The 22,632-nt window shown below is 34.5% G+C and overlaps 1 protein-coding gene across 4 annotated transcripts; it reads right to left on the reverse strand.

Annotated features, from left to right (window-relative positions):
- Positions 1-252: 252 nt before the first annotated feature.
- On the reverse strand, positions 253-12,376 carry LOC127877411 (sorting nexin-24-like). Of its 4 annotated transcripts, none has more exons than XR_008048431.1 (7): positions 12,243-12,376; positions 7,346-7,534; positions 6,651-6,730; positions 6,073-6,164; positions 5,710-5,781; positions 3,784-5,364; positions 253-3,021 (listed from the first exon to the last, which is right to left on the reverse strand). XR_008048431.1 is itself a non-coding variant. In XM_052423264.1 (6 exons), exons 1-6 carry the CDS (start codon positions 12,300-12,302, stop codon positions 5,354-5,356), a joined length of 504 nt encoding a protein of 167 aa, XP_052279224.1. In that variant the 5' UTR covers positions 12,303-12,376; the 3' UTR covers positions 253-5,353. The 4 variants fall into 4 exon arrangements, 1 of the variants encoding a protein (XP_052279224.1); XR_008048429.1 differs by having other exon boundaries at positions 3,470-5,364; XR_008048430.1 differs by having other exon boundaries at positions 253-839; positions 1,002-5,364.
- Between the last annotated feature and the right edge of the window lie 10,256 nt (positions 12,377-22,632).

The following is a 22,632-nucleotide window of genomic DNA, read 5'->3' on the forward strand; positions in this document are numbered from 1 at the left end:
TATATTTCTATCAGAATGATAACAATATATTTCTATCATTTATCTTGATGACGCTGAGTTTCGAGACATGTGACCCAGATTCAAACTCTGCTTACATGTTGTCAAGATATACATCTGACCAAGTTTCAGAAAAAATATTGCCTCTAAAATGGTAAATCAATAAAAGTTACAAAACACAAGATAATGAATATAATGAGCAGAAAAAAATTAATGTGGTAAAAAACTACCATCCTTAATAACCACCAGAAAATATAAATCAAATACATGTTTATTTCATATTTGGTAACACAAACATACTAACAATTTGAATACATACATTTCATTTGACTAGACTTTGTGTACATGTATAAATAATACCAAACATATCCTTAACAATAACATATTTTGTAATGAGGTTGCTAATAAATTACAATAAAGTTGTCCAAGTATATGAAGATGATAATGTTTCTAGATAAAATCACACTTATAACTTAATAACGTTTAATATGATTTTGCAAAAAATCAATAAACTTGAAGACAGTACAAATAAAAAAACAATCTTAAACAAGGGACAAAATTGTCACAAAACCAGGTTTTCATTGTGAAAAAAAAATCTGATAAAGGGAGAAAACTCAAACTGAACTTTTGAAATGACCAAAAAAAATTAACCCCCTTTGTATTTTTTTTTTTTTTTAAATCTATTTTTAGTCATGGCGACCTTGAAATTGGAGATATTGACGTGATTCTTTCGTGGGACACACCGTCCAATGATGGTGAACAAATGTGCCAAATGATTTTAAAATCTCACAATGAATGACATAGTTATGGCCAGGACAAGCTCATTTATGGCCATTTTTGACCTTTGAACTCAAAGTGTGACCTTGACCTTGGAGATATCGACGTAATTATTTCGCGCGACACACCGTCCAATGATGGTGAACAAATGTGCCAAATGATTTTAAAATCTGACGATGAACAAAATAGTTATGGCTCGGACAAGCTCATTTATGGCCATTTTTGACCTTTGAACTCAAAGTGTGACCTTGACCTTGGAGATATCGACGTAATTATTTCGCGCGACACACCGCCCAATGATGGTGAACAAATGTGCCAAATGATTTTAAAATCTGACAATGAACGACATAGTTATGGCCCGGACAAGCTTATTCCGCCAGCCCGCCAGCCAGCCAGCCCGCCAGCCAGCCAGCCAGCCCGCCCGCATTCGCCAATCTAATAACCAGTTTTTTCCTTCGGAAAACCTGGTTAAAAATACTTGAGTCATTGCATAAAGCTGTAAGTATTAAAAGAAACATTTGATCAACATGCCAGAACTTAGTTCCATGTTTAAAATGAACACCTACAACTATAATTGAAAATGTAAGACATGCAAAGCTACTTTTAGTAGGAATAATTTTCCAATACATTCAGTTTCTCTAAGATACAAATAATGAGACATTAGTATCCCCACACACAACCAAATCTAAGTTAAACTTCATTTAAACACATTAAAAATATAAGCAGTAATTAAGGTATTATAGAATCAAATGGCAGGAACTAACGGGAAGGAACTAATATATTCGAAAAAAATTACATATCACAATTTGATATTGGTATCACAAACAGTATACACATTCAAATAGACCATTAAGAGCCTTAAAAGCTCACCTGGGAAACTGTAGCTTATAAGTATAAAAAACAAGAAGCCTTGTTCGGGGCTACTTTTTATTACATGGGCACAAATTGAACAAACTAAGAAGCAGACCACTATATGACGTTACCTACCAATATTAAGACCACTTGACCATATCATTTAAGAGATTTTGAGTTACTTTCCATTATATTCCATTATATTCTATTTAAGCATGTTACTCCATGGCTTTAGCCAGTTTTGACCCCCAAGGCATGGTCAAGCTCTTGTATTTGTTACATCAGAGATTTCAAACTTGACTTTGCTATATGTACATATTACAAATGGGATGTGGGAAATTTTCACGCCACGGTTCAAGACAAGATTTTAGTAAACTTTGTAGAGGACCTTAAGATAATGCTTCATTCCCAATTTGAAAGCCACAAAATATTTTTTATATATATTTGTTCCTATTTAAGTCTATGTAAAACTGGCAATCCTTGGAGCAGGGCCACTGTTGACCCCAGGGGTATTTGGAAAACATTGTAGAAGACCTCCAAATAATGCTACATATTGAATATGAAAGCTATGGACAATGAGGTTTAGACAAATAGATTTTTTAAGATTATCCCATCTGTTAAGGTTTCAGATGATGTTACAGACTAAAACTGAAAACATTTGGCTAAATGCTCTCGAGTCTGTTTTCTGGGACTAGAACCAGTACTTGGTGTCTATGGGGGAGATCTAAAGAACGCTCCCACAGTGGGGATCAAACCCGTCAACTCCCAGTTGTTAGGCGGACACCATATCCACCACATCATGGCCTGTTTTGCGGGTTAATGCAATAGTTTTGAAGTTACTAACAATATAAATATGTTTTTATCTGGTGACCCTTGGGCAGGACCAGTTTTGACCCAAGGGGCATAATTTGTACAAACTTTGTAGAAGACCACAGTACAATGCTACGTACCTAATCTTAAGTTTTCATATTTAACCTTGTTTTAAGGCCATGTGACATAATTCATCAACTGACAAGAACTTTTGAATGATTTTTAAAGAGGACTTCCCAAGGAAAAGTCCTGTGAAGTTTTTTAAAAATTCTGCTCAGCAGTTCAGAGGAGATGTTGTATGAAGAACAAGAGATGTGTTTGTCAGAAACACAATGCCCCCTAATGCGCTGCTTTTTTTTATACCTTTGACCTTAAAGGATTACCTTGACCTTTCACCACTCAAAATGTGCAGCTCCACGAGATACACATGCATGCCAAATATGAAGTTGATGTGTTCAATATTAAACAAGAGGGCCATGATGGCCCTGAATCGCTCACCTGACTAACCAAATACAATCCCAACCCAGATTTCATCAAGATTAACATTCTGACCAAATTTCATAAAGATTAGATGAAAACTGTGACCTCTATAGTCTACACAAGGTTTTTCTATTATTTGACTTAGTGACCTAGTTTTTGACCCCAGGTGACCCAAATACAATCCCAACCCAGATTTCATCAAGATAAACATTCTAATCAAATTTTATAAAGATTAAATGAAAACTGTGACCTCTATTGTCTACACAAAGTTTTTCTATTATTTGACCTAGTGACCTAGTTTTTGATCCCAGATGACCCAAATACTATCCCAACCCAGATTTCATCAAGATAAACATTCTGACCGAATTTCATAAAGATTGGATGAAAACTGTGACCTCTACTGTCTACACAAACAAATTGTTGACGGTTTTTCTATTATTTGACCTAGTGACCTAGTTTTTGACCTCAGATGACCCAAATACAATCCCAACCCAGATTTCATCAAGATCAACATTCTGACCAAATTTCATAAAGATTGGATGAAAACTGCGACCTCTATTGTCTACACAAGGTTTTTCTATTATTTGATCTTGTTTTTGACCTCGTGACCTAGTTTTTGACCCCAGATGACCAAAATACAATCCCAACCCAGATTTTATCAAGATAAACATTCTGACCAAATTTCATAAAGATTGGATGAAAACTGTGGCCTCTACTGTCTACACAACGTTTTTCTATTATTTGACCTAGTTTTTGACCTAGTGACCTAGTTTTTGACCCCAGATGACCCAAATACAATCCCAACCCAGATTTCATCAAGATAAACATTCTGACCAAATTTCATAAAGATTGGATGAAAACTGCGACCTCTATTGTCTACACAAGGTGTTTCTAATATTTGACCTATTATGTGACCTAGTTTTTGACCTAGTGACCTAGTTTTTGACCCCAGATGACCCAAATACAATCCCAACCCAGATTTCATCAAGATGAACATTCTGACCAAATTTCATAAAGATTGGATGAAAACTGTGACCTCTACTGTATACACAAACAAATTGTTGACGAACGGACGCACGCACACACACACATACGGACGCCGGACATCACATGGTCACATAAGCTCACCATGTCACTTCGTGACATGTGAGCTAAAAAGTTATAAAAATTTATGTTGTTTATATTTTGACCTTGAAGGTTGACCTTGACCTTTCACCACTCAAAATGTGCAGCTCCACGAGAAGTAAGTAAGAGATTGATTGGAGAAATGTTTTTTTTTGTTGACCTTTGGCCTTGAAGAATGACCTTGACCTTTCACCACTCAAAATGTGCAGCTCCACAAGATACACATGCATGCTCAATATGAAGTTGCTGTGTTCAATATTAAAAAAGTTGTGATAAAACTTTAACGAAGGTTAAAGTTTTAGGAAAGAAAAATACAATGATATTTGACCTTGAAGGATGACCTTGACCTTGACTATTCACCACTCAAAATGAGCAGCTCGGTGAGATGCACATGCATGGTAAATATCAAGTTGGTATGTTCAATATTGCAAAAGTTATCAAACTTTAACCAAGGTTAACGTTTTGGACAGACAGACAGACAGACAGGACAAAAACAATATAACCCCGATCTATCGATCCGGGGGCATACAAAGTTGATGGACGCACAATTTCCAGTAACACATGGACAGAATGATGATGGATATCATAGTATATAAATGTGCTCAGGTGAGATAAACATGCTGCAGATCTTGACAAAACATCATAAACTAGTAACAGAATGCTAGTAGTAAACATATCTTAAATAACCATCATGAAGCCTTAATTGTCTCAACCTTAATGCTGCTTTGATACAAAATTCATAATACTTAAATACTGTCGCTACAATACTTATTGAATACACTTAACAACAAGAGTATATCTACCAGCACAGTTTTACTTTAAAGTAGGAGACATTCTACCTTATGGTAAGAGAAAGTCAGAAAATTTAGTTGAAAAATGTTTCATGTTATTAAAAATTAATATAAAATGATATGTGTTTCTGAGTCAAAAACAAGATTTCCTAAGACATCATATAGTTTTTGTGTGTTTAGTCACATTTACACCTATGGTAAGTTTCATGAGGAAATGATTGAGTCAAAACAAGTTTCTGAAATGATAGGTCTATGAATATATTTCCCGTAAAGATGCATCAGCTGGAGTATTTATCAAAGTTGGCAGAAAATTAGGAATCTTACAAAAGAAGTACAGGGTAGGAGTCTTGCAAATACATGTAATTAAAAGAAATCATGTATGGCCTATTTCATAGGAATATAATTCAGGAGTGTCTTTCTAAATTATCCAGGCTATAATTTGATGTAAATATGTTGATCTGCAGATTTGCCAAAAACACACACATTCAATTGTAGCTGAATTGTTAAATATCTGGAACACTTCAGGATATGCCTAAAAGAGAATGAAAAAAGGCTTATGAAATGTTACTACAATGTGCTCAGAAACCTTATTTCGAAAACAAGGTAACAGTGACTGATTCATACATGTATCAGTCAATGTTACCTTGTTTTATTTTTTTTTATTTTGAATATCATTCTGTTTCAAATGTCTGCTTTGGCTCACTGAACAGTATAACTAATTACCATTAAAAATGTTTGATAAGGTCAACAACTGTGATAAGACTGAAAATATCATGTATTACAGTTATGAATACGGTTAAAAATATTATTTTTCAGTAACAAATTGCAGTCACTGTCAACGACATAAATGTTTCCCTGGTGCCTGCAAAATACTAACCATTGTTACTGTACTCTGTATAGGAATATAGACCATCTTGAACACCTGCAGTGACAATGTCTGGCAGTATGCCTACAAACACAACGACGTCAGTAATGCAAGTGCACAATCTAAAGAGAAGTCTTATTATTAATACCATGTTGGTATATACAAAAATAACCTGTATTTATACTGCTCAAAAAGTAAGAAAGCAAATCAATTGAAAGTTTCTGTATAGTATACTGTTCTAAAATATATAAAAAAATATATCAACAATTGAGAAACAAATATTACATGCTAAAATTATCAGAGAAAAGTGAAATTGGTTTACTGTACATATTTTCAAAATTCATTTCTGATTTACATATGTCTGAATATTCTTACTGCGGTAGTTTTCATGAAGAAAAGCATCTTTGGAGAAGCCTATGACAGGGGCGTGTGTGACTGTTGGCTCTGTCAGGCCCATGTCCACGGAGCTGAAACACATTGGATGGGTTAACTGGCAGAGGCATGCATATAAATAACAAACCAAAATTTATTTAATTGTTATTGAAAATATTTTTATTTTTTAATGTTCAGCATTTTTATTAAACACTGAATATATGGGTGAATAATACTCGAGGATAGCAAATATTGAAACAAACTTTGTTCACACTAAAAAATTACTTAATCAAAACATTACAAATTATAACTGTCCATACAATTTTAAGGAATAACTTTTTTTCACTTCAGTTCATGATTTTTTTAAATATATTATTGTAAATTTTATGTTTATATTAATAAAACAATGTCTGTATTTTGGGTATACTAAAATTAAACATAATATTTTGAAATGACTTCTATCAAAGACATTATAGCAATTAAGATATCTCAGGTCAGTTCTTTACTTTTTCAAAGGTTAAGTTAGTTAAAGGTTATACATGTATTATGATGGGGAAAACATTAGCCACACAAAAACTTACTCAAAACTCCCAGATCTTGGCAACTGAACTTGAAGAAACTTGAAGAAAGATCTTGGTATTGTTTCACCATTCAGTATTCCCTGAAAAATACCAGAGAACAAGACTCTGCATAGTGTAACAGAATGAGTGTTATCAGGATGTTGTGCTCTTTTAAAGCCAAGCATTCAATTAATAGAGAAAGATCAGAAGCAAAAAAGCAGGGTGCTGTAATCTTTTCCTGTTTGGTTTCATTCTGCCCCTATTGATTGGTTAACATGAAAAATGTGAAAACTGTTTTTTGTTAACATATTTTTGTAAACAGCAAACAGCAAATAATGACTATAAACTTATAACTTTATAACAATTGATGGTATAAGAAATCCCTATTATTTACGTAATTATTACATAATCACAAAGGAATGGAAGCTTTCAACCTGCCTTTTTGCTCAGTACCCCGTACCAATTAAGGATTTTTTTATAATCTTTTCTCTTATTAAGCTTTTCAAGAAATTATAGGATTCTCAATCGATTTTATCGGGTACAGAACAAGCATGTGAATAATTTGATAATGTGTTTCCCCAAAACAAGATTTGTTTTGTTCTGATAAGTGCTGCATAATCACCTGTCATTACTCTAAAAACTTAGGTAGACAAACAAAGGCCTTGCTGGTAAATACTTAACAGATGTTAAAAAATTTGTGATTCTGAAAAATCTACCTGCAGATACAACTCCAAAGTAACTCGTCTTTGTTCGATTACTTTATTACTGAACTTCAAGACCTTCTTCGGTGGAAACTCGGGCGTTGTTATGACCTTTTTGAGCAGCTTATGAAGATCCTCAAATTCTGAGTAGCGCTTGTACAGGTAATGTGACTGGCCACTTTGGAACACATCAACTCTGTAAGCCTTTAAAAGACAGAACATATGCTATGTTTAAAAGGGACATTCTTGATATATCAAATAACGTATACAAGTAGGTCAGGAAACACTACATTCTTTTAAATTATTCCAGTTAAAATCTTTACTGTTCATTGTTGGCTTTCTTCAACCTTCATATGAAATGACCTGCTAAATGAAATGAGGCACAGATGTTTAAAATGTGAAGATAATAATTTGTTAAATATTTACTGTTTAAGACATAGTATTCTCCACATAACAAAATAGCTTGGAAATTCAATTTTGTTGAAATAATAATTTGTTCTAGAATGGTAATCAAAGGGACCGTCATATCAGACAGTGTCCCTTCCCAGTACAATTACAACATGTATCATGATCCTCCTGTCTGTATCATGACTTCAACGAAAAATCCTAAATAAGCCAGAAAGTTAATGAATGTTTAATTGTTAGACAATTTAATTTATTTGATGGTTATCAATGACTATTAAGACGACTATTCCCACCTTTTACCGGTGTTCATTTGAAAAAAGATCATGTTTACTCCAGGGTGATGTCATGATTTTAAATTATGTAGCTCATTAGTGTATACAGTACATGTAGTTTGTTAAAAGTTTTTAAGCTGGTTTATCAACTGTTTTATATGTCACTTGTTGAACAAAATAAAAATAAGAACAGCATGAGCAAGAGTGTTTTTTTGCCATTAGAATTGTTTCTGTTTGGACTCAACGCATGTCCTGTGTAAAGAGTTACAGTTGAACAGCTGTGAAAAACATTAGATATGCAATATTATCACTGGGCAAAATTAGTTCTTCTTGAATGCTCTGAGCTTTTATAAGTACATAATGTACAGCTCAGAGTTTTTCTTGTTAACAGATTTTTTAATGTTAAAAAATTATATCTCAAGTATGTATATGAAATCGAGTTCAATCAACCTTATACATCGTACCAAACACAATACCTGTTATAACCCATTTCAATTTGGGAGTGATTTGTGGAGAAATACTAAGAACGAAAACTTTATACAAAAACTTTATCAAACGGAAAGCTGAAGTTTTGAATTGACGATTCCGTCTATCTTACGGATGTTCCAGAAATGATCGGTATATTACGATTGGTTGATTAGACATGAGATCTATCTTGCCGAGGATTCCGGAGATAGTCTATTGCGCATTTTTTAATTTGGATTACTTGGCTTTGTCTATCACAAAAAGTTACAAATTTGAGTTAACCTTTGAGGTGTTTGAAACTTTGGATTAATATCGATATTATGCGAGCATACCATATCACTATTATCACGAAAGTTGTTTTAATATGCGCACAATGGGTATGTTTACCATCTATTTGTGTTTATTTATGTCAGAAAAAAGTTTATGTGGCTAATAGTTTGGATTAAAACCCCGTCTAGATTCTGGGTGGCATATTTACACGAATAAACGTGTAATCAGTTCCCACTCCCAGAGACCCGGAGGGTCAATAATTGGGAGTTGTATTATTGCAACTATGACAGGCTTGGTGACAATGCCGGTCCGCTGGTCCTGATCGGCAGATTTACATTTAGTCCGGCAGGTTTAACAAGGATGTCGGCCCTGGCGACCGGCAAAATGTGAAAATAATGAATGCAAACAAAATATATTTTTTTCAAAGTTGAAAATTCGAAGAACAAATCCCTTACTACAGCTCGATTGGTCATTGTCGACTCGGGTACTACTAACATGTACCCCGGGTACTCTTAAGTATACTTACATGTACCCCGGGTACGGTAATAAACTTATCGTACCCGGTCGATATTAGACTGTACCCGAGATGTATTCCCGCCTAAAATCTGATGTCGTAAAACGCGCTACCGATTATCGTAAACAAACTTCTCTTTTAAAAAAACTGCGTCAACATGCTTTGTGAGCATGATTTTCGATAGTATAGAGGCCATTTTACAGAAAATTGACATACATTTGTATATAATTAATTTTAAAAAATAGCCGACAACGACCGATTTAGCGTTAAATTTACCGGGTACGTTTTAGTATATTTACCGTACCCGGGGTACATGTAAGTATACTTAAGAGTACCCGGGGTACATGTAAGTAGTACCCGAGCCAACAATGACCAATCGAGCCTTACTACATCATGAAAATGAAATCGCTCATTGTTTCAATGTTTCCAATAATTTTGTTATGTACAATTAGCAAATCCAACTGGTTACACAACACCTACTTCAAACTCAGTTGCAAAATCAGCAACTGCTTCTAACAAAAAAGATCTTGATAGCTTTGACACATTTTTCGAGTAGATAAGGACATTAAAATATGAATTTCTGTATGGAGCATGGCTTTAAAAAGGTTGTTTATTAAATATAAACAATGTTCTAGTGATATCTTTATAACATGCACTGGTCATAGGTCTCCAAAAAAGGTATCATTTTAAATTGTACAAGTTAGTGTCCGTTAACCGCAATTTTATTTTCAATACTTCTTCTTACTTTAGTTTACGTTGTTACATGTATGATGCCTAAATGGTTATCATTGGTCAGTGTTATATAGTTTGATGAGGTGCCTGTGGTACAAATCCTTACCTTCAAAAAGGAGATTGATAAACTGTGTGACACTGAAAAAGATATGGAAATTGAAGAAGATTGTCCAGACTATCAAGACAAGTTGATTAACACAGAACAATTGTTATCCTATTAGGATAAAGCACTGTTCCAGCAGTGGCTTGTTCAGCTAAAATAAAGGGTTTAAGTTAATGTACATAGTTGTGTTGTTGGTTTTTTCAGTCTGGCTAAATTTTCTCTTGACCGGCACATTTTCTGAAATGCCTGTCTGGATGACCGGCAGATTTTTTCTATGAGCAAAGTGTACTTTAATGTAGAATTTTCTTCAAAATGTGAGAAAAACAGGAATCTCTCATGGAATGTAAGTGTGAAAATTGTTACTAATGCTAGATTGGTCATTGTTGACTGGTACTACTAAAACCTACCCAAGGTACTCTTCAGTATACTTAAATGTACCCTGGGTATGGAAAATATACTGAAAAGTACCTGGGAATTATAATGCTTAATTGGTAATTGTCGGCTATTTTTTCACATAAATTATGTTCATATTTATGTCAACATTCTGTAAAATGTCCTCTTTATTTAATATATCGCAACTCCTACTCGAAAAGCATGTTGGGTCAGGTTTTGTTCAAAAATTATTTTTTTTTCGAATTCCGCAGCGCGTTTAACAAAATCAGATTATTGGCAGAAATAAAACTCTTGTACAGTGTTAATTTGCCTGGTATGCGTTAGTATAATTTCCGTACGAATACTTATGGCTGCACACCACGCTTTTTAGCCATCAATGCGAATTGGCCCCGGTCAAATTTCTAATAAAAGAGAACATTGCTCAAGTAAGCACCATTTTGAGTGTCTAAATAATAATGAATGTCAGGTTTGAGTTGTGGTGATTTTTCTTGGATGTTTGTCAGTTACCAAAACATTGGTATTGTAACTATAGCATACAGGAAGTAGAATTAATGCAATTCGAAAACAGGTGTAATGCTGGCTCCGGTCAGTATTTCTGTTGGAAATTTGAAAGGGCGTACAGACATTGAACTATTACAAAAAATCTAATCCCTTGACCCCCAATTTTCTCCATTGCTGTTTAGTCCTTGGTAAGTTACCAATGTAAAAACATGGTTTCCAGGCACCTTGCTTCTGCAGGAAAGTGGCAATTTGTTGTTGAAACTGGCTTAAAAGGCTCAGAAACACACAGAATTCTGATGTTTTGATTTGAAATAATCAATACTAAAACATTTTGCCCCAACTCATTTGATTTGAATGTTACTGATTTTTCAGAAGGCAACAATTCTGGAAATGTGCTTGGTTTATTTATGGTGGACGAACCAGTTATCGAACACCTAAGAAATTACGTTAAATTTCCTTAAAATAAAAACACTTAAAATGACAAAAACATTTTGTTTTAACAAATGACTAACAGTTCAATCATTAAATGATTTATCTGTAAAGTTTTCCAGCAAACTTCCTTCAAGAATTTATAACAATGATTCCCTGTTTATTGTAACCTCTAGCAGACAAAACAAAATGGCGGCCGATGTAAACATGACCTATTACCCGACACTTCATAAATACTACTCCAGTATATACAAAGTCACATGACTATCATGTGACCCGGACTCGGCGAAAAAATCTGCGTCTGCTGCAATCAAAATTGCAAAAGGAAATATGCTTTTTGGTGTGTAAATGCACGTTTTGATAAATGCATTCAAAAAGTAATAGCAAAAAAACACATAAAACGGTGTAAATAACAATAAATGCATCCCTTTAACCTTTTTTTGGCGCATTTGTTTCAAGCTATATAGGCAAGTAGCTCATGGACTTCATGTGCGACCATTTGTTTATCAATGTGACGTCATGCGCACTTTTGCGCATGTGCATACAGAACCAAAGAAAACGTCCGATAATAGGTGCTGTTCGATAACAGGTACTTACACGATACAGATTTGCGAGGTGACCAGTTTCCAGACATTGGTTCGCTCCTGCTTGTGTACGAGATTGGCCGAGACTAAAAAAACTGTAGTGTGCAACCTAAGAGTACCCGGGGCCGACAATGACCAATCGAGCGTTAGTATGTGTAGTGGTGTGTAACCATTGTTTACAAATATCTGTTTTATGTATCTATGCCACACGCATTTCACTAACATTATGGTCAAACTATCATACCGTAAAACTTTCTCCATTTTCTTCCACCTTTTGAAAACTTGGTATAGAGACCCTAAGCATTACTGCATTAGATAAATCACTTACTCCCAACTTTGTTTATCTTGATCTAAGTTTAACAAACGCTTTGAATTACAGTCAAGCCGGCCACATGTTAATCCGGTCACAGGTTCACCCAATCTCCACGCATAGTTGTTGGTCTATGCTCTCACATACAATTTTTTGTAAAGATATATATTCGTGTTCGTTTGTATATTGTTTTAATATTTGTTTCAGAGAAATTCCTTTTTCACAACACCAGAGAACGGTCAAATAACAATAAAATATACAAGTATTTCATCTGCTTTCATTAAGTTTAATGCTTGCATAACACGAATCTCAAAAATGGCACCCAACGTGAGTCATGTGGCGCTAGCAAGTTACAATTGCAGTTATCTATTGAACCTGTGGTTTCGTCGGGTTATACACTGTTTTCTATGACTCGATTTCGAGGACGATTTCCAAGTTGTGTAAGCTCACTCGGTAGAGCACTTGCGTTGAAGGCGGGAGGTCCCGGGTTCGAGTCACGGACTGGCTGCACACCTTTCACCATTCGGCGACAAAAACCCAGCCACAAAAACGTAAAATTGGGTTTAAAATGAAAAATATGATGAGAAATTTTAGCCAAAGTGAATAAATGTGCAGACAAATATGTAAAAGTCAATAAATCAGCCGTTCATTAATATACCAGACATAATTTGAAATTTAAGTTTATGTTTTTTGTTATTGTGTTATTAAATAAATCGTTGTATACTGTAAAAATTGTTGTTACGATTCGAACAATTAACGAATCGCTTAATATCCAAAAACATGTTGCCCGATCGACTGGTAGTCGTAGGATTATGCGATATTTTAAACTTAATTCGTGTGTTAAAATATTTTGATAGTATATACCGTATTGCATTATGGTTGAAAATGTTCAAGTCTGGTACTAAAGGCAAATTTCACAGACTAGTAAAACATATGTATACAAATCACGTGTCAAATCGTGTTCATCTTGTTCATATTATTTTAGTTATCCGATTGGACTGAGGCAAGGGGATGTAATGTCGTCGATTTCGTTTTCTCTATTTGTTGATGAAATTGAACTTTACTTACAAGATAACATTAACTCTGGTTTGAATATAGATGATATTGTGCTGGTTTTATTATGTATAATATTTGCTGATGACATGGCTAGTTTAGGCAAGTCCCCGACTGAAGTTCAATTTCATCTAGATAACTTATATTTATATTGTAATTCATTGGGGCTTAATGTCAACACTGCAAAAACAAAACACACAATAGAACTGATATTGAAGTTGTTAATAACTTTAAATATTTAGGCACAATTTTGAATTACACTGGAAGTCTTAAATTAAACCAAGAACATTTGGTTGGTAAAGCCCTTAAGGCTATGAATGCATTATTGTTTAAATGCAACAAAATTGACATAGAACCAAAACTACTTTGCTAGTTGTTTGACTCCTTTGTGGGTTGTATATTGAATTATGCTTCAAAAGTATGAGGTTTCCCAAAGTCTGATGATATTGGAAAAATTTAAAATTTTGCAAACGATTGTTACAGATTAAAATAAATACATGTAATATTGCTGTTTATGTTGAGTTAGGTAGATATCCATTGTATGTAAACAGGTATGCTAAAATTCTAAAGTATTAGTTTACAATTCTAAAAAATACAAATATTATAATACAGATTGTTTACAAACAACAAGCTTTAATTGATTGTAATAAAGGTTTTACAAATTGGGTCTTAAATGCTAAGAACATGTTAAATAATTATGGATTCGGTTATGTATTTGACAATCCAAATGTTGTGCATGCTAAACGTTTTATTAGCGAGTTCAAATGTAGACTTGTTGACAATTATAAACAAGAGTGGTATGAAAAAAATAATAACAGTTCTGTATTAGATATGTATACAGTTTTTTAAACCTCACTGGACTATGAAGAATATTTAGATTTGCTTCTTAGACGTTTACGCCTATTTTTGTTAGATTAAGAATCTCTGCACACCCGTTGTAAATCAGACTGGTAGATACGCTCAGAATAACATACCACACAATGAGCGTTATTGTTTATGTTGTAATAACTTCGATTTAGAAGATGAATACCACTTTATATGTATTTGCCGGTGTTACACTGATAAGAAAAAATATATATTAGCCGTATATTTTATATAAACCTATTTGTATATAAAATCCACATGTTATTAGCGTCATGTAACAAATCAGTACTTTCAAATGTATGTAAATATATGAAAGAAGCTTTTGTTATAAGAAATACGATTCTAAATAATGCTGTTTAAAAATTCCTTTACCGCTTCGATAGAATTTGCGTATTAATGCGTTTATTCATATTTGTCATTTTAAATTTAAATGGCCATTTTATGTTATTTATTTATATGTTAATATGCTTAATTTCATGACATAAATAATTTGTATATTTGAGTATGAAGACGATGTTCTTGTGTATAAGTCTGTCTGTCTGTCTGTCTGTCTGTCTGTCTGTCTGTCTGTCTGTCTGTCTGTCTGTCTGTCTGTCTGTCTGTCTGTCTGTCTGTCTGTCTGTCTGTCTGTCTGTCTGTCTGTCGGTCTGTCTGTCTGTCTGTCTGTCTGTCTGTTGGCAGGCAGGCAGGCAGGCAGGCAGGCAGGCAGGCAAGCTGGCAGGCAGGCAGGCAGGCAGGCAGACAGGCAGTCTGTCTGTCTGTCTGTCTGTCTGTCTGTCTGTCTGTCTGTCTGTCTGTCTGTCTGTCTGTCTGTCTGTCTGTCTGCCTGCCTGCCTGCCTGCCTGTCTGTCTGTCTGTCTGTCTGTCTGTCTGTCTGTCTGTCTGTCTGTCTGTCTGTCTGTCTGTCTGTCTGTCTGTCTGTCTGTCTGTCTGTCTGTCTGTCTGTCTGTCTGTCTGTCTGTCTGTCTGTCTGTCTGTCTGTCTGTCTGTCTGTCTGTCTGTCTGTCTGTCTGTCAGGCAGGCAGGCAGGCAGGCTGTCCGCCCGCCCGCCCGCCCGCCCACCCGCCGGCCCGCCATCCCGCCCGTCCGTCCGTCTGTCTAATCAGCGAGGTATGCCGATTGAGAAAATTTTGCTTACTCAATCGGACTGGCTCGGTCTTTTACATAGGTCGCCATTGTGAAGAATTTTTCATGGTATGATAACTAAGACGAGCTTCTGAAGCAGCATCGTCAAAATTGTGATCGATACTGATAGAAATAATATTTCAACGGGAATGAACTATTAAGTCTTTTATTCAATTTATTTGAACGATGTTCGGAAGCAGCATTCGTGACAAAAGTCGCCACACAGAAGAAATACCGTAATCATTCGACTATCATAGGATGTATCGTTTCTTTTGGTAGAAAGTAGCATTTCATTAACATAGAACAAAAATGCATGTAAAACATCGCGATTTTATGGAGGTGATTTCAAAGCATCTTACTTTCCTATTTTCACTTATTTAGCCCTTTTTTGTCGAATGTTTACTTATTTCAATAGATTTATTTAAACCGGATTAAGAGTTAGCCGAAGCGTAGAATTAATAAAATACCAAACGCGCGTCAAAAACAATATTATTCAAATTTACCCATGCAGGAAGAAAATGAACAGAAAAGAGACAGATTTCCAAAACGTGACGCGTAAATGGAATACTCCACTCATATTTTCAGTGTTCATGGACTTGTGTCTTAAGTATCGGAAATGTATTTAACTGATAAGAGAATAGCTTTTTTATTGGTTTATAAGATGCAATGAAACACAGGCAAAAATAGCTCTACTTATAAAATCCCCAGAAGACTGAAATGTGACAACATTTCATATAATTTTATGTACGGAAATACCTTTTATTGCATCGACACACCTCGAAACAAACGGTTGTATTATTTAATAAAGCACACAATGTGACTCAGAAATTCTCCGTTGTAGCGGTCTTCGACAATTCGGATGACAACGCTCAGTAGAGCCTGTGTATTTTGTTTATATTCTACACACACTGAATATCTAATGAATACACAAGTTTGATAGACAATAATTGAACATGTTAAACATTGAAATGTGAAGTGTTTTTTGTTGTTGTTTCTATATTTATATAATACATAATTAATGTTTAAAATAGTATTTCACTGTCTATCATCACCACCGGAAATAGATGACCAGCGAAGCGAATGTAAACATCACGCAAGAAGTAGTGCTCGTGAAAAGAATATGCTGTTCCATTTTAATCGCGAACGTTTTCCAAAAACTGTGTGACAAATTAATAGTGGACATATCAAGCTTCTATCGTAAGTAGTTGGAGTTCTTTATTAATACATTCGAGTGTTGAAATAGATTAATCATCAGCTACCTGGTACCGAAAGTTAAGTTCATTGGGACATTTTTTTTCCTTTTGTCCGAGGAAAGTATACTAATTTTGCCGAGTTTTTCAATGGTGTCCTAATAGAATTATAAAAACTATCGGTTTTTGCCAGCTACAGTCCAAAAATTTAGTAAGTAAGCAAATGTTTAGCTAAAATATAAACTTCGTTGTGTATGGCGAATAGAACCTGATGTGTACGGCGTGTAGCAAAATAAAATTAAATTGTGTACGGCGAATAGTTTTGACTTTGTAAGGGAAAATAAATGAAAATTTCGCAAATATGTGACCATCTTGGTGTAAAACAAATAAAAACAATTATATCCTTTACGATGAGACCGTTTATGGCCAAAAAGTACGTCTGATGCATTGTTTATATTTAAAAAATGTTTTGAATTACCGGCACCTGCTACATCGATCGACAATTTTTCAGTCCGTATTTTAGTTTAATACGATTCTAATGTATTTCATCTTAGTTTTGTTTAAAAATTAAGATGAATCGATACAATATTTACTTACAAGTAGATTCCAATCAGGATTGATATACAACTCGTGTAATTATTGGAACTCGGCTGACTTTCTGTTCGTAGTAGCATTCAACCGCAGCGTTGTAGGATTCAACTGCAAACGCATATGGCGTCGCCATTGTTTAAATTTTAAAATTTAAAATTTAAATTTTTGCGTTTAATGCGGGGAGCAAAAACTAAGTTTAAAATCAAGATTTATACATCAATAAAAAGGGCAAAGACACGACTTTAAGAATATATATGTATCTTGATTAGTTTTCTTTAAATCATTTTATTTTGCGACAACTTTGGGGCCTATTTTCTCTGTCACCAGTTAAGACAGTGCAATGATTCAAGTATATTTTTGTAGACCAATCAAATAAGAGTCAAAAAATGTACAAATCATTTATATTCATGAAAGGTATGTGACCCGGAAAAAGGAATACACAAGTAGGTGTAAAAATAGCGCGTCCAAAAATGAAAAGATAGCGACCTGTAAGATTAAAGGCAGTGGCTAGCCGTACGACCCCGTACGACTAGCCAATAGGCATATTGGCTTGTCGTACGGCTCTGTAAGTATAGCCTTTCCTATGGGGATTGTCTTGCCGTACGGCTTAATCAAGTATAGAATTGTAACTCAGTGCTGTTAATCAGTAATAAGTTTGTTAAAGCTCATAAAAGTACACAAATTCTTTATCTGTTTCGGCTTCCTTTCATGTAATACGGTTTCTAATTTGATTCTTCAATTAGTCGACGTTTTAATGAGTTGCGGCATCAATATTATGAAATTCAATGAAGGTAGCCCTCAAAGGTAGGTCTTAGAAATTGAGTTACACAAATAATTTAATTCGGTTTGTAATTTGATTCCTTAATAAGTCGACGTTCCTAAGTAAGGTGTGAAAAACTGTTTTTAATGAGTTGCGGCATCGGTATTATGAGTGGATGATAGAAATTATTTGCTGAGTCTGGTCATAGTCATTGAAGTCCGACCGCATTGAGGAAATGTAGACATTACAGCGCCGTAGCCACGCTGAGGCACAACGAGGCAGTTGCCTCGGCTAAAATTTGCAGAGCAATGTTGAGATTACAAGGAAAAAAAGGACAATTTATGTCAAAGAATAAAATCTATATAAGAAATTGAGGCAATTTAATGAATTTAAGGCACTATGATATTCACACACAAATATTATCATTGAGTACAATTGGTTCATGATGAGGCAGATAATTATTTCATTTTAATAACTTCAATTGATGCCATTTGGCCCAGCAAAATGATTAGAAAAATCCGTATATTAAACAAAGCGTCGCACTGTACACTTCAATGTTACAATCATTGTGGACATCGGAACGTACCGAGCGAGGATCGGGTGTTTTACGGCCAGATCTGGTTCTATTTTAGACCTAGACACACTTCGGGTGGTTGGCGTTTTCGCCTTTATTGGAATTCTCCTCTTTATGGCCGGCGTCGAGTTTAATCCGGGACCGTTTCAGGTGGTAAGAATCTTTGTTTACATTAGAATTTTCAAATTATGATATCCCTTTATGATAAACTTTTTTGATATCAAGAAGTTCAAGTCTTTTCTTTTTAATAGTCAATGAAGTTGATGATAGAACGTTGATGATAGAAAATGATGACGCAGTGCTAAAACAAAATGTTACACAACTGCATTGGTTCGAATCCAAGTAGGTCCGTGTTTAAGTAAATTCCATCAATGATCCTTTTTATATGTGTTTATGATTGAAAACGCTTTTGATTGAATGCATTTAAATATTTCTTTAAATAGCCCTATTGTGTTTTCTCTTTGCTCTAAATGGAAAAAACAAATCGTCCACGAATTTTTTCACGGTGAACTTGTCTGAACTACAACAGCAAGTATGCGGAAGCTGATTTGATGTTAACTTAAGAAATAATATTTTTTATTGGTTATTGTACATGTGAGCGGAGTTTTAGCGGATTGCGAAGGCTTAAAACGTGGACACGTTCTACTATGAAAAAGGAACGGCTAAATGGCATCGCTTTAATGTTTGTGCATAAACACATTCCAGTTGATCGAAAACAAACTCTTCAAATGTGGGATTCGACTGGAGACAGAAGAGTTGAATTAGCGTTCAATAAGATTGATATTTAAAAGTTGAAGAATAATAAAACATGTTCATGAAACATAATTCGCTAAAATGTTTGATAGATCTGTTTCTTCATATAATAAGGTAGATCTATTTTATTTTAGTATTTCAATAATAAATATGTAAAGCACATTCTATTATCCATGCTGTGGCTTGTATGAGAGAGCTCCGTCTCAATTTTTTATTTTTTTTATCTGACTTCAAATGAAGTATATGACTATTTTTCTGTAGTTAAGTTTGTTACATCATTGTCACTTCAAACACCGTTTATGGTACCAGAATATAAAATTGACAATGAACTTGTAGCAGATTGTTTTGTTAACTTTATTGATACCAAACGGTAATATGTAGCGTCCACGATTCCGATAATTTAGGTATAAAATGTAGTTAAAATGGCCTTTAAAACGCACCAGAGACGTTCTAGGTATACAAAAAATTCAGGGGGGGGGGGGGCATGCCCCCGGACCCCCCTAGAAGGACCAAAGATACTGCCTCGGCTTAAATTTGGGTCTGGCTACGGCACTGCATTAGTTAAGCAGATTTATTTAGGAAAGTTGTTCCCCTTAAATAGTTGCCTGTTTGAAGTTTAAAAAGTATTAAATCAACATATTTTCATGAATATGAAGACGTTCTATTATTTTAATGAAACATGTTATTGAAGTGTTTATTTTTCTTAAATACTTATTGTCAAGTAATATAAATGACAATTAAATCAATAGAATTTTTCGTCCTTAAGCTATTCAGCTTTTAGTATTAAAATTGTAGTTTTATATAAATATGTTTCACCGATGTCCGTATTCGATAGCGCACTTTACAAATCATTCTGTAAGGCTAAACAAAACGCCCAGTAAGACAAGCCCTCGCTGTTCAACCATGTATGTATCTGAATCGTATCGCTGTTCTTCTATGATATGTCTGTTTGATTCGGTATTTGTACTTGTGTGTGTTTTCCCGTTCGTTCGTAACGCAAATGCTTAAAACTGATTTCTACAGCCGAACAAAGACAATTATCATATGACAAATTATGAAATCTATTTCATATATCTTCTTATTTCTGCTCTAAGTACTCGTCAGACCCATCAAACTGAAGGTTTCTAACTATTATCAAAAATGTATGTTTGCAGCAGAAATAAGAATAAAAAAGAATATCCTCCTCAACAGCAATTAAGGTATTAAATACGCTTGAAGGGATCTGGATCCTAACCACAAGGACATGTTAGCATTGTGATATGTCTTTAGCTATGTAGGGTGTCGTCTACTTCGTCAGAGCGACTCTGGTCCCTGGCCGTCTTTACCTTATATGGTAATCATAACCATATATGTCACAACACAAACATCTATAAATAAACGTTATGAATGAGTGTAATATGACCATACATGAAGAAAGCGTAATCAAATAACGTGCGAGGGGTACCGAATGGAGAAACAATAAAAACACCGTTTGAATAATCTCCCCTTCTGATTGCCCACGAGCTTTCAAACGGTTGAGATCCGGTATTGTATACGTTTGTGACATTGTTTTGAGATCAAGAAGTCTATTTCAGTTTTGTTTTTGAACTTGCAATAGCTATCTTTTAATTGTGATTTGGTGTATTTCGACGTTGTAAAGTGTATAATTCAAAGTGGCATTCATTTTCGCGACCTAGTCCTAGTAACTCGGTGTGAGTGAACGAAGGATTTGTGTTTACTTTTCACCTTAAGTTCAACTGTGTGTGTTTTATTACCCATTTTGTGATCTATTAAAAACACGTGCTTCGCGCATTTGGACACTTACAGTGTGTTTTACACTAGTGCAATAATTGACGCTTTTGATGTGTTTATAGTGACTGTGCATTGATTGAACACTTACCAGTGGATTGCAATTTTGAGTGACATTTTAATACTAATTATTAAAAAACAGTTGCTTCGCGCATTTGAACACATACAGTGTGTTACACACTAGTGCAATAATTGACACTTGACATGTTCATAGTGATATTTGCACTGAACACTGACCAGTGTATTGCAATTTGACACTTATTGATTATTGAAAACTAGTGCTTTTTAACTTGTGTGACCTTTATTTTTATTAAAGCGTGATTGATCTGTTTTGTTTATATTCTTTTTGTGTAGTTAGACACACATAAGACAAGTTTAGTCGTCCTTATTAGTCTTGTTGCAATAGTATTGTTAAGGTAGTATTTGAATTGTTAAGACTTGTCTTTTTATAATAAATTAGTAGATTTATTACGCAGGCTCTTTTGAACAGGATGCAGCGTTTTGTCAGGAAGCATTTTCCTTTTATTTTTTCAGGTGCCCAAGACAGGAGAAAAGTGAACCGTATTGCTGGGGACTCCAATGCTCATCGGATTAAGGATATTCTTCCTGACGATATAGCCGTCAAATGCCTGCCAATCTCTGGTGAGAATATGTAATGAAAATGGTATAGAACAGTTATTACAGTTTCAGGTTTGTTTCTATTAATGGTATCACATGTACACATTTTTCTAAACCTTAAAACGAAATGATTAATGAAATAAACAAAAGCTTACCGTTTAAACGGTATCCATATGTCAGTTATAAAAGCGTCATTGACATCGCATTTTCAAACTGAAATTAATGATTATTTCCAGAAGTTATATTCAGATCATAACCCATTTGCGCAATGACGTCACATTAAAACTAACTGTTCTTGCCGTTGTTGAGTCTTTGGGTACACATTTTCTACTTACATGCCGTAGTATTTTATAACAAAGACAAATAAATTAAGACTACACCTGTGTAATTTTTTTATTGTTTTCTACCTAACAAGATGTACATAAAAACGAGTATCTGTTTATTAAATTAAAAATGAATGCGGATGAATAAATGTCGCGAAAATTTCCTCATGCACGTTGTGCTGACGCGCGTCGAATGTTCAAGACAATTCGGGGAATGATCATGCAACAAATAGCAGGAAAAATTTTCCGAGCACTTTGTGCCGACGTGTGTCAAATATTCAAGACGTCTAGGTCGAACATGGTGTTTTGTTATGTTTACGCTGTTGTGAATAAGGGCCATCTGGCACACATGATACAAATGTATACCAGTCTTTTTTTAACAGCTTTTAATAAGTTTTGCAACATTGTAACGTAATGAACTAAAATGGATTATGTTGATATCAACAGTCGTTTAAATGTTGACTGTTTTTGTAAACATTTTTGAGAAAACACGAAACGCCACCATTTTAACGTGATACTCGTAGTTTCTATAAATGATGTAATTATTTCATTTCTTTATACTTAAACAGTTCAAATGTCAAGTCCTAAGCTTCGTATGATTACAGTATTTGTCATCAATATAAAGTTAAACTTATTATGCTGATGTGCAATGATTGCGTTTTCTAACTAATTTGCATGGTTATAT

This window comes from Dreissena polymorpha, chromosome 4 (genome assembly GCF_020536995.1).
Source record: "Dreissena polymorpha isolate Duluth1 chromosome 4, UMN_Dpol_1.0, whole genome shotgun sequence".
Classification (NCBI taxonomy): Eukaryota; Metazoa; Mollusca; class Bivalvia; order Myida; family Dreissenidae; genus Dreissena; species Dreissena polymorpha.